A 13441-nucleotide genomic window follows, 5' to 3' on the forward strand; every position below is an offset into this window, starting at 1 on the left:
ACGCAACAAAAATTAAAAATTTATACAATTTTTGTAAGTTTGTCTACCCCTCCTCCTCACACTAAAATTATGCAATAAGTTCCAACATTGCATCATAAATCATGAAGTACGAGTGTAAAAAGTTAGGGTGGAGAAAAAAACTTACGGATTTTATCGCAATCGCAAAAGCTTGACGATTTGCGGTGGCAAAATTTTTTTTTTTTTTTTTTCAGCTTCGTTTGGGATTTTTAAAAAAAAATCTCGAAAAAAATCCTTAATCGCGGCCGAGCACCGCCGCTAGGCAGCAGTGCCCAGCGGCGGGCTGGGCGCCAGCGGCCAGCGCGCGGCGAGCTGGGCCTCCTGGGGCCATTTTTTTTTTTTTTTTTAAACCTGAAAACTTAAAAAAAAAAAAAATAAATAAAATAAAAATAATAAAAAAAAAAAATAAAACTAAACAAAAAAAAAATTTATTTATTTAATGATTTATTTTTTATTATTATTATTATTTTGTTTTTTTTTTCTAAACGAACACTTTAAAAAAAACGTAAAAGAAAACTAAAAAGACTAAACTAAAAGATCAATGTATAATCTAAACAAACCTAAAAAGTTTTATTAAAACTTGGGTTGCCTCCCAAGAAGCGCTACGTTATAGTCGGCGAGCTCGATATAGAATTCCCGCCTAGGTGTATGCTTCTACTCGCGTTAGGAATTCAAATTCCTGAATAAATAATCCGTACCTACAAAACAGATTAAGAGCCTCTAATAAGTTTAATGAAAGCAGGAGGCCGAATTTAAACATATTATGAAAAAGTTTGGTTTGCTCCCTTTTGGATTCTCTTGGCAGGTCGAAGAGAATGAAAACTTCTGAGCATGAAACAAACCTAAACTTTTCTAATTTTTGAGGAAAAGGTAATTGAGATACACAAGTTTTGATTTGATCTTTTATCTCTACCACATGATTTAGAATTTCAGATTTTGAACCGGGGTTGCTTACCACTTCCGGTTCTTCACTTACCTCGAGTGATGCATGTGATAGTGGACTTGGTTCTACCTTTTTGTCATTCCTCAAGGAGATGGCTTGAACTGATTCCCTTTGTGGGATTTCTATGTTTTCCTTTATGCATGGGAGAGCATCTCGGGGTTGCTTTTGCATCTCTTGGTTTATTTGAGCCAATTGGTTGCTCAAGTCCTTGCAAACCTCCTCGTTGATTGTAAGTCGGGCTGATATTCTTTTCAAAAGGGACAGCACTTCATCTCGTGAGCTAGAGGGTTGTGGAGGAACTTGGCTTGCTTGTTCGTAAGGGAACATTCCCAATTCGTTTTCCCTGTGCTCATTAACAAACCTACTTGGAGGCCTCAACATGTTAGGGTTCCCGTAGGACAGATTTGAGTGTTGAGGTCTCCTCCAATTATTATCATAAAAGCTATAAGAATTGGGGTTAGAATTGTACCTTTGGTGATTACCCACAAAACTTACACTTTCATTAGTGTTGAGGCTCAGTTTCGCCATCAAGATATCCATTTTCTTATTTAACTCGGCCATCGAGGGATTGGGAGCCTCATTCTCCAGGGCATGAATGTATCGTCTTGATGGGATAGTAAACTTTTGAGCTTGCCACTCGACTCTTTCTTGCCAATTCATTGATCAGAGAACGCTGAGAAAAAGTGAAGTTCTAGCACAAAAGTTGATAAGTAACAGTATACAGATATGAACAAGTATAGAAACGTATAAAGAAATCATATATCAACAAGCATAAACGATATAAACAAAGACATTCACAATGAATGCCTAAACTAACAAATCAACCTTTGGTTCGATATTGCAGAAGAAATAAATCCCCGGCAACGGCGCCAAAAACTTGATGCGGATTCCGTGAAGAACCCGATCTGAGGGATAAGTGTACCCCGTCGTTATCAAGTAATAAATTTCTGGGTTTAAGTCCAGGTTATCGTCCACAGGATTTATTTCTGCAAGTACCGAATTACTAAGTCTCGGATGTTATCTAGGCTTAAGGTGTTTGAGTTGGTTTTGTTTAATTAATCTACTCCTAGGTTGGATTGCACTAATCCTAACTAGATTATCTAATTCTGACTAAATTATTCTAACCCTAACTAAATTACTCTACCCCTAATTAAGTTAAACTACTCCTAAGTGATCTTTTGTCAATGCAATTATCTAAAGGATCATGGAGGGATACGATGATCATGGAAATAGATTGTTTAAACAATTGAATTAAAACCCAAGTCACTTGTGCTCGAGGCGATTAACCCGACCTATCCTCCTAAAGTTCCTAGTTCGTGATTCCCTTGTAAGACCGAAACTAGCTCTAAGGCTCAGTAATTTGGGCTTAATCTTCTATAGGGTCGTCAATCCTATAGGCACTGACTAGGTCAGATTCAGCTCGCAATATGTGCCAACTTGATTTTGGGATTATCAAATGAGTTAAACCAATCAAACAAAGCGTAAGACAAAGATTCAAAGCATTAAAACAATTGAAGAAACAAAACTATTATATTAATCAAAGATGGAGAACATTGTCACGAAGTTACAATAAGCCTAAGATTCATAGCATGTATCATAGGATAAACAAGTTATAAAAGAAGAAAAATCCCTTTCAGGGAACCTGTCAACCAATGCAGGCGTCTTCCTAGGACTTAAGGATGGAGCTCGAGCAATCCTCGGTGAATGGAGCTTCGGAGGCGTCTTCAATGGAGGTTTGAAGGTTTTTGGAGGAGGTGGAGAGGATTTCTCGAGGTGGAAGATAAGAAAATTACAAAAACAAAAGATATCTAATTTACAATTGGAAATTCCTATTTATAGCCGCGTCTCGGGTCTCGTTTTGACCTAATTTCATGTCCTTATTGGTGTAGGAAGATGTGGGGCCGAACGTGGCTTCGTGGGGGCGGAATTGGTATTTTTGACCAATTCCCGCAGGTCTGCTCGCCGAGCAGGAAAGGCTGCTCGCCGAGCAGGATTGCGACGAGCAGCCCCTGCTCGCCGAGCAGGCGCCTGGTGGCCTGCTCGCCGAGCAGGCTCCTGCTCGCCGAGCAGGCTCCTGCTCGCCGAGCAGGCACAGTGCCTGGGCGGTGCCTGGGCAGTGCCTGGGCGGTGCCTGGGCGGTGCCTGGGCAGTGCCTGGGCGGTGCCTGGGCAGTGCCTGGGCAGTGCCTGGGCTGCTCGCTGAGCAGCGCCCGGGCTGCGCGCCGATGCTCAATTCGCCCGAAGCATGCTCGATCCGTGCCGAGTGACTTCTATACCCTTTTTCGTCCGAACTTACACCTGCACACGCATAAAAACTCTAGAAAACATTAGTCCAAAAGCCAAATTGATCCGTCAATCGCTTATTTTGAGCAAACGCTTCGTTTGGTGCGACTTTTGACGGACCAATTAGCTTCAAAAGATAACAGAATTCTAATATGCATGCTATTTCGGCCGTATTTGCCTAAATTGATCACAAAACGAGCCTAAACGACGAAAAGTAAATAGAACGTTTCCAATTTCTAACTAACTCACGCAAAAGCATTTAAATGCGAGAATTGCTCGCTTATTAACCAAATAACTCTAAAAATCGTCCTAAAACCGTACCCAAAGATAGGGGTTTTTGACCCCTATCAGTTCCCTCGTAGGTGACTTCCAGCTTTTTCCAGATCTCTTGTGCCGACTCACAACCTGAGATTTTGTTATATTCTACATCATCGAGCGCATAGTGAAGCATATTGATAGCCGAAGCATGGTTTTTAAGCTTCTTAAGATCATCCTCTGTCCATTTGGCCTCAACTTTTATAACTGTTTGGCCAGCCACAACCTCGACAGGTACAAACGGGCCTTGGACTATAGATAGCCAGGCACTCATGTTTGTAGCCTGAATGAAGTTTTTCATCCTATTCTTCCAGAAGGTATAGTTTGACCCGAAGAATAGGGGAGGCCTAGTAATGGACAGCTCCTCAAGCAGTATTTGAGTTGTCTGGTTTCCAGGGAGAAACCGAGTGCTATTTTCGCCCATGGTAGGGATCAGCTCAAGCTTGTTAGACCTTTTGAAGTGAGGTTTTAAGCTCTGATACCACTTGTTGGTCCCTTGTTTAGTTGCAAGTATAGTTCCAAGGGGGGGGGGTTAGGAACTATTTAAACTTTTTTGAAATTTAGGCAGACTTCTTTTTCTAAAGAAAAAGGTTTGAATAGCGGCGCTGAGTAAACATCAAGATACTGGCTTAGTCAACAGGTGACTAGGTCAGTTTCTTAGCTTGAGTCAGGAGATAGCACTTAGAGTCTATTCCTGAGTTCTTACGTTTAATGCGCACAACTCAACTTGACCACTTTACTTGGTCAGTTTTTGTTTATTTAAGCAAGCAATATAAATAAGGAGTTAAGGTTTAGAAATACTTCACTCAACAGATTTATCCAGGTTCGGCTTCTTCTAAGCCTACGTCCTGTCCCCGGAACACGTTCCGAGATTTCAAATCATCTACTGAGCTCTTTAAAGGTAGAGCCTCAAACCTTTTACAATATCAGCAATTGAGTATGACAAGAGTACCTTCCTCTATACTTCTACTCAATTCTAATCTCTCCGCTGAGTACTTAAAACCGAGTACTCAGCCTCTCCTTTCTATCTCTAGAAATGATAAGTGTTTTATCCTAATACAAAGATGTGCTAAGACACTTTAGACGATTTACAATCACTCTAGACTTTTACACAGATATGGAAAATGTAGTGTAAGAATTTTGCTTTGCTTTTTGCTTGCAGAACTTGTAGAGATTTGGTCAGCGTAATGGCTTGATAAAGTTCTATATCTTGTGAAGCTTGTGATGGCACTATTTATAGAGACGTCTGGGTCATTGGTCATTTCGAATTTCGAAATAACCGTTGGAGGGAAACGGCTATGTGTCGTTGTCACCCTGACTTGCACAGAGCTCTCGGCCAATCACAATCGTGTATCTTCTGTCATCGGTCAGCTCATCATATGGTCTCTCCTTTTATGGTAAAGTCAACTGGACAGCATACTGTGTCGTCTGAACTTTGCCAAAAGAGGAAACACTTTGTCTGGAAGTTTTCCTTTGCCAGCTGCTGTCTTGTACGCTTTGTCGAGACTACTCAGCAGCTTCATCTTGAAGTTGTTCTCGAAGGTCTTTTAGATCCTTCCGATTGCTGAGTTGCGTTTTGAACAAAAACGGCAACGTCTTGACATACGCGGGCCGAGTGTACTGAGTTGTTTGACTTGGGCCTTGGCTTCCGTAATGGGCTTGGGCCTTTTGATTCTTATGTCTTATAATATTTTAACTCAACATTGAACAAACACATTAGTAGAATTAAATCAAAGCATTTAAACTTAGTGTGTTTAGAATATGTATATATATTATACTTAAACAATTTTGTCAAATCAAAATTATGTGGAAAGGTGTTTCAACAGTATGGATATACCTCGCGAATCGATTAGTTCGCGAAGTCTGCGAATAGATCCTCACGTTTCAGACTCGCAGACTTCACGAAAGGATCGATATGCGACGTAGATAGTCACGTTTCTAACCTCGTAGACTTCGCGAAAGCATCGATATGCGAAGTAAAACCCTGCACATTTACATTCGCATGCTTCGCTAATCTTCATTTCGTGAAGCCAAAATCGTCTTTTTCCCTGCCTAACAAGATTAATTTTTTCTGTAGATGGTTGAATACGTAACATCCCTTTCTGGAAGGCGGCGTACTGGGCTGCAGGAGAGATGATTTTCCTTCCTGTATAGGGATGAACTTCCCCAAGACTGACACATTCACTCCTAAAGTGGTTGGTTAGGAGAGGTTTTGTCAATCTTGGGGTGCACCATGGGACACGTCCATCCCATGGTGCCAATCTTCAAAGTGGACCTAACTTAATCCGGTATCAATCTTGAATCGGATGAGTAATCTTGGTGTGCACCGTGGGACACGTCCATCCCAAAAGGTCTGGAAGTCCAGACCTTTTGGGATGGATGTGTCTTACGGTGCCCACCAAGATTACTCATCCGTTTCAAGATTGGTACAGGATTAGTTAGGTTCACTTTGAAATGATTCGTTAGGAGAGTTCATTGTGGCAATCTTGTTGTAAAATTTGATAATGTTATGATTTGAATGTTGTTATTGTGGCAATCTTGTTGTAAATTTTGATAATGTTATGATTTGAATGTTGTTATTGTGGCAATCTTCTTGTAAATTTTGATAATGTTATGATTTTAATGTTAGAATCCGTTGTTGTTTGCCATTTTTTGTTATATACCACTTCGCGAATTAGCTTCAAGTCATATGAATGACATATTACGTTCCATTATCGATGCCTAAATTAGTACAATTTTTTAAACTTTAAGCCTATATTAGTGTTATTTTGTACGTGAGCCTAAATTGATATTTCCCAAAACCATATACATATTTTGGTACCTTATTTTTATTTTTTATTTTTATTAAGGATCATTTATCTCTTATTTCATCTGGACCATAAAATAACAGGACCCTCCGAGCATAGAGAGTCCACTATGTGATCTGTTTATGAAGATTACTGTTGATGCAACCTGGTCGGAGGGAGGGTATAATGGAATGGGTATGGTATGCGTATATTGTGTTGGCAAGGTGTCCATTGGATTCGTGTGGCTCTCCTCTACTGTTCAACTCAGATATGATTATTTGGTGATTTTTTAAAATTTAAGTAAAATCTCAAAATGTTGATAAAATCACCTCCCAATTTCAATACCTATAGATTTCTAATTCAATATAAGAGTGCTTGGTAGCTGATTTTCATGTTTTGTCTTTCTATTTCAAAACCGAGAGTTTTAGGTGTTTGCCTTTTATTCTTGAAAAGTATCATTTTATAAAAGCAGAAAATCTTGTTTTTTGAAAAAACAGATTTTTCCAACAAGAAACAGCAAATCGTAACAACAAATAGTAGATAAAACAATAACAAACAGACCCTAAATATATCCAAATCAAATCTAGGGGTAGGTTCCTACTATAAATGTTTTTCCTATTTTTCCTATTTTCTTACATTTGTGATTTAAAAGAAATTAAGTCAAACAAAAATAATTTTCCAATTAAAGATCTTTTTAGAACAAAAATAATTGTTTAATTCATAGTAAAAATAATAAATATTGATATAAGTACAATGTAAATGTATTTTAGAGAACATTGAATCCGTATCAACAATATCATAAATCCGTATCTTCAAAATCTAGATAAAGAAGATGAGAATTTTTGGTAGGCAGTTTTAGGCAACAAGGAAAATTTTCATAGCTTTCCAAAAAAAAAAAAAAAAGGAAAATTTCCATAGAAACAAGAAATAACTTTACACAAAATATAAATAAAATACCCATTAGCGAAACTGATTGGAAATTTCCGCCGCGAAAGAAATTGATTCAGCTTCCCTTAATAGCTAAGATTTGATTCCAATCCAAACATTGCGCTCTCTCTCTCTATCGCCGTCCATAAATATCTTTATATTTCAATTATTATTAACAATCTCTATCTTCCTCATATCGCTTGATTTCTTCTTGCTTGATTTCTCTCCAAAAGAGAAAAAACTGCAACAATCATCAGAAAAAGAGGTATAAGACACCTTATTGTAATTATGGGTCAGAATCAAAGTCTTGATTCTATGACCCAAAACCAATCCAAAGACAAGTTGTTGTATCAGTTGGTTAATACTGGCAATGTGGAAGCCATTAAAGCCCTTTGTAGAGAAGCTGTCAATCTCGAGGTATATAGATAACTTATTCTTTACTTTTTATTACGTTTTTCTTCAATTTGTTGCTCACATGTTCATACTTCTTTTTTATTTACTTTTTTGACCGTTTAGGCTAAAATTACGTTTCTTATTTACAATGAGGTGTTTGATTAGTTGATTTTGCAATTCGAAATTCTGTTTTTTTTTTTTTTTTTTTTTTTTTTTTTATGGAGAAAGTTGAGGATTTTAAGATTTTTTTATGGGTGCAGTGGATTGATAAAGAAGGAAAAACCCCTCTTATTGTGGCTGCCATGGATTCTGGATTGTTAAATGTTGCTAGGACTTTGATTGAAGTGGGAGCTAATGTTAATGCTTATCGTCCTGGTTAGTTTCTATTTTTTAAACTATCTGCATTGTAATCATAATATATATGATTGGTTTCATATTTTGGTTTATCAATTGCTTAACTAATAAGGCGCATCCCCCTACCCCTAATATGCAGGGCGTCATGCTGGTACTCCTTTGCATCACGCAGCAAAAAGAGGCCTACAGCAGACTGTTCTTTTACTTCTCTCTAGTGGAGGTATGCCTTTTAGCCCATTTGAGTTTGCTTGGCTTCTATATAATCCTAAAACATGGAGTTGTGTTTGATACTCCTGTATAAGCCCTGGAAGTAATGTGATTTAGTTATTCTATTAATGTTTCAGCGAATGCTCTAGTTAGGAATGACGATTGCCATACAGCTTTGGATGTTGCTAGATTAAAAGGCCATACCACTGTTGTCCGTGCTATTGAGGTATGCTTGAGAGTTTCAGTATTGCAAATTCACCCAATTTCTTCATTTATACTGGAAAACGAGTTAATGGTATGTCTAAAGTTCTTTTTTTTTTTGTCACTTTTAGAATCATATTGGCTATTTCTCTGGATGGCTGCGAGAGTTACATGGTCCTAGCTTTCTGGAAGCATTAGCTCCTCAATTGCTATCAAGAAAAATGTTTGTACAATTTCTGCTTCATAATTAATTCATTTCCATTATACTCTTCATTTGTTCCCCTTCCCCCCCTGCTCTGATATAATTGCTTTTACAGAATCATATGTACATATATATGCCTTAAGCTGTGTGATTTTTCTTCCACCATTTTTAGGAAGCATGATATTAATTGTAAGCTGACTATGGCTCACTGCTTGCAGTTGGGTTGTTGTTACACCTTGTAGTTCCAGTAATCTCGGGAAGCCTGTCAAGTTGGAACTTGCTATTTATCCTACTTTGCAGGTATGCTAACCTCAACATTATTCTGTAAAATATTTCTGAAGATATGTAAGCTTGTTATTGTATGGTTTAGTCGAACAATGTTTTCAAGTTTTCTAGAAAATTGCTGTAGTTAAAGCTTGGACCCTTAGCTCTACTAGATGACCTGCTGCAGAAAATTCAATAAAAAAGAAAATAATAAGATTAAATTTTGTAGCTATTGGTTTTGATAACATTTTACATCAAATAAATTTTTTCCTTGAAAGAAAATGATTTTGAGAAAATATACTCTTTCTATAAATTTTTATAGTGATTTGACGGCTTGCGCAGTTCTTTTTCACATGCTAGAGCGGTGTCTACTTGCAATATTGGCAGTCTTCTTATTGGCTTGTGATTGAATTGCTACTTTTTTGCGTTGGTACACTGCGGTTCTATAGACACATTTATTCCATAATATTGTTTTTATACTCCTTTCGGGCATTAAATTGATCATAATTGAATCAGGCCACTGAGGCAGCTAAATGGTTTGACAACCTATATTAGTCTAACAATTCTTTCTCTTTAGTTGTGAACACCGTGCACTTTAAATTCTGAATTGACTATCTCAAGCTCTTTAAATGATTCAGCTATATCTGTATCGAGTAATCTGTGAATCTTTCAATCACAATCTGGATTGAACAGGACAGTCAACCTCGTAGTCTTATTGCTCTTTGGAAGGCAAAGATTGAGGAGCCCAATTTTCAACGAACAGATCCAGTGTTCATAATTTTTGACAATTCTACGAGTAAGTCAATCTGTTAGATGTTCCACTTTATCTTTGTTGTTCATCTGAAATTCTTCTCGTTATTGTAGCAATATGTTGGATAGCATTGTGTTTGGATCTGATTCTCCCTTAAATGCATGATTTCTTAATCTTAATCAAAAGTTGTCATCTTGCAATGTCTAAGAAAGGAGAAGAGGGCGGGGCGGGCTGGGCAGAGTTGCAACTGGCATGTGCAATAATTCTTTTTCATTTAGATAACTTTGCATATTCTAATGTGAAGGAAAACGGGAACTCGTTGATTCTTTTGTTGACATTCGTTTCTTTCAAAGATGACGCCTTTTGTATCTCTGAAATATTATCCTAGTACAAAAAAATGAATGTTTGGCTGATGATTGAATTGAGAATTCAACATATGAACACAGTGTAATTCTACTGCATTTGTACTTGTATGACACTTCCTCTGATATGTCCAGTGCTCATTAACCTCTGAACTGAAGAATTTTTTGTTCATGTACCAGAAACTCGATACAAATTTGCATCACACAATGAGGAGGACAAAGAGCAGCTTCGCAGATTTTATGATGCATGTAGAGGAATTAATCAGGTATTCTTCCATTCTCATTTTCTGCTGCATCTATGATTCATCAATTGAAATTTGATAGGTGTCCTAAGAATTGGTTGATGTAGATCATTATGGGTTTGGAACAAAAATAAACTTGTTTTCGCTCTCATTTGAAGCATCACATAAAATGTGGTATTCGGTTGGTCAGTTACTAACGAGTTGCTTTTGTATGTCTAGCGCCAGTCGATAGATTTGTCCCAAAAAATGGCATTTGCTCGCCTTTTGCATTTTATAGTTTGTATTACAAGTTGCAATCACCACCTAATGTTTCAGTACCATTTGTTTCAGGTTATGCCTCCACCAGCTAATCATGATGCTCAAACAACATTTCCTCGCATTGGACATCAACAGTCTGCAGATGCTCTGGAATTGGCAATGGCCATTAGTGCTTCAATTGCGTCTGCAGCAGAAGAAAGGCCCGCATCTCTTAATACTCACCAAGGCTCCGAAACATTTAACACAAATGGCTGGGGAAGTTCCTCGCAGGGTGCGACTCACAATGGATGGGGCACAGCTGCTGCTGCTGCTGCACAGTCAGCATCTCCGAATACTCACCAAGGCTCCGAAACATTTAACGCAAATGGATGGGGAAGTTCCTCACAAGAAGCAAGTCACAACGGATGGGGCCTAACTGTTGCTTCGGCGCAGTCAGAGGCAAGCAGCAGCAACAATCAAGGTTGTAGCGAAACTCAAGATACTAATATTGTTCATGCAAGTGGCATAAACACTAGATGGGCTTCACCGGCACCATCAGCTCCCTTTATTCCTGAAGGGACTATTGATGAAGGTCTAATCCGCTATCCTTCAATCGAGGGACTAGTGGATTCACCTGTACCACTTGTTGAGCATGGAGCTCCTGTGAAGAACGACGACGGAGGTGGCTCTTCCTCATGTATAATATGTTGGGAAGCTCCAGTTGAAGGTGCGTGCATCCCTTGCGGTCACATGGCTGGTTGCATGGCTTGTTTGAATGAGATCAAGAAGAATAAAGGCGTTTGCCCAGTTTGCCGAGCCAAAATAAAGCAGATTATAAGGCTGTATGCTGTTTGAAAAACCGGAATGTACTTGAATTGCAGGTGGTCTGTGGATATTTCGTTCAAAATGCTCTATAAAGTTTTATATGAAGACTCAAACTAGGTTAGCAATGCTGCACGACACAGAAGCAAAAATCGTGTGGAATTTTGGATTCAACTGTAATTTTTTGAGGCCTTTTTTCTTTAGAAATGTAAGAACAAAAATATTTCTTTTGAGGAATCCTGTGACAAACTATTATGCAATCTGGAATCCAGCATAGAACTGAAGGAAGTGTGACTTTTGCAGGCGGCTGGATTGTTCTAATGAACGAGAACAGGAGCCTGTCTTTTGGTTGCTTTGAATCACTTCTTCATGGAAGTGAGATTGAGCAAGTATTTTAACATTGATTAAAACATTATCAGTATAGTTGTTAGAGTCACGAGTCGATTCGTACGATTCAATTCATGAAGAATTCGAGTCATATCTATGGTACGACTAGGAAGCTTCATGAATCGGCCGAGTCACTACCGATTCGGCCGATTCATCGAGTCACCGAGTCACCCGAGTCGGTCAATTCAGGCCACCATTTAAAAAAAAATCAATTTTTAACTACTAAAAAATGTAGAGCAGAAGAAGATGACTATTCACTTTACAAAAACAAAACAAAAAAACGTACACAAGTTATGAAACACAAATAGTTTCAATTAGATGACTCTTTACTCTATTTATTATTATCTTCTTCTACTCTTTATTCTTTCTATTTTCCATGTTCTGTCTGTCTCTACTTTCTTTTATAACTTGATATAATTTCTATTTAAATATTAAAATTGAATTTTTGGACTAGTATTTAAAGTTAAATATAATTAATATTTTATTTTTTTATAGCATTTTGAATTTGATCCGAATCTTACGATTCGATTCGATTCACGAGTCTCTATTCGTAAAATGAGATTTCGAGTCACGAGTCGAATCTGGATTGATTATCAGTGTAAATATTGTAAGTATAAAAAATATTACCAAATTTGGCAACATTAAGGAATGTGGAAGGCATGTAGGTATAAATTAATTCTTGTAGTATATAAATTTTAACACATTAATGCTTCCAAACTTTTATTTTTGCTCACACTATTAACAATATCAAAAAGGAAAGGAATAAGGTCCAAATTTGCCCCTTTTGTTATTTTTTGGAAAGTTTAGATTTACTTCAGACGAACAAAATAGTAAAATATTACTCTTAACATTTTTGGTCAAAATCAATTTTACTCATAATACCTAACAAAAAATTTGAGTAGACCGGTCATTTAATTATCATATCAGACATTTTCAACATAAATTATATCAAACATGTTTAGTGTTACAATCACAATTACAAATAACCTGCCAAAATATCAATAAATAAATCTACCATATATAAGTTCAACAACTTAACAAAATGCATGAAACTATTTCAGTGTTTCGACAATTGCAAACAACTTAACAAAATGCACGAAACTATTTCAGCGTGTCGATAAATTTTTTGTATGATGACAGTCAAATAATGGTCAAACTAATCCATTGAGAGTCTACTTTTAGTTTCTTTGTGTCAGTCTTGGATTGACAAAGAGTAGAAACCGGTCCAGAGAGACCGGCCACTAGTTTAATGAAAACATAAAAAATAAAAAGACTTAAACCATACGCAACTCTTTGAACTTGTTAATGTTGGTCATTTTGCCGCCTGAACTCACGGGACGACCTATTTGTCCCCTTAATTATTTAAAAGTGGTATTAGCAACCCCTTCTTTTTATTATACCGGAAACAAGATGAAGTTCCAACATTAATACAATTGTTCATGGAAGTATTGGAACTGACCTGTATATATGTAGATAATTTAGAATGAGTTAAAACTATATGTAATTTTTACAAGAAAAACATGTCATGATTGTTTCTGTCTACTTTTAAAGAATTGAAGGGGCAAATAGGTCATCTCATAAATTCAGGAGACAAAATGACCAAAAGTGACAAGTTCAAGCGATTTTGAAACCTGTTTGTTTGAGTTCACTTTCTATGCAAATTAGAAACCAGTCTCTCTAGGACTGGTTTCGCATTAGTTAGCATAAACATTAGCGTCTGAAACGTATGGATATACCTCGCGAATCGA

The 13441-nt window shown here is 37.3% G+C and overlaps 1 protein-coding gene across 1 annotated transcript; it reads left to right on the plus strand.

Moving 5' to 3' along the window:
- The first annotated feature begins 7250 nt into the window (after window positions 1-7250).
- Window positions 7251-11566, plus strand: LOC136230805 (putative E3 ubiquitin-protein ligase XBAT34). Its single transcript, XM_066019989.1, has 9 exons — window positions 7251-7688; window positions 7925-8039; window positions 8158-8238; window positions 8363-8451; window positions 8558-8649; window positions 8847-8928; window positions 9586-9688; window positions 10186-10271; window positions 10578-11566. The coding sequence occupies exons 1-9, from the start codon at window positions 7560-7562 to the stop codon at window positions 11337-11339; spliced, it is 1539 nt and encodes a 512-aa protein (XP_065876061.1). The 5' UTR covers window positions 7251-7559; the 3' UTR covers window positions 11340-11566.
- The last annotated feature ends 1875 nt before the right edge of the window (window positions 11567-13441 follow it).

Source organism: Euphorbia lathyris, chromosome 5, assembly GCF_963576675.1.
Source record: "Euphorbia lathyris chromosome 5, ddEupLath1.1, whole genome shotgun sequence".
NCBI classification, from domain to species: domain Eukaryota; kingdom Viridiplantae; phylum Streptophyta; class Magnoliopsida; order Malpighiales; family Euphorbiaceae; genus Euphorbia; species Euphorbia lathyris.

Bases quoted from the DNA above. Each gene is read 5' to 3' on its own strand.
- LOC136230805 (XM_066019989.1), top strand. From the start codon at position 7,560: ATGGGTCAGAATCAAAGTCTTGATTCTATGACCCAAAACCAATCCAAA. The intron at 8,040-8,157 runs GTTAGTTTCTAT...CCTAATATGCAG, and splicing joins TGTTAATGCTTATCGTCCTG to GGCGTCATGCTGGTACTCCT. The intron at 8,929-9,585 runs GTATGCTAACCT...TGGATTGAACAG, and splicing joins CTATTTATCCTACTTTGCAG to GACAGTCAACCTCGTAGTCT.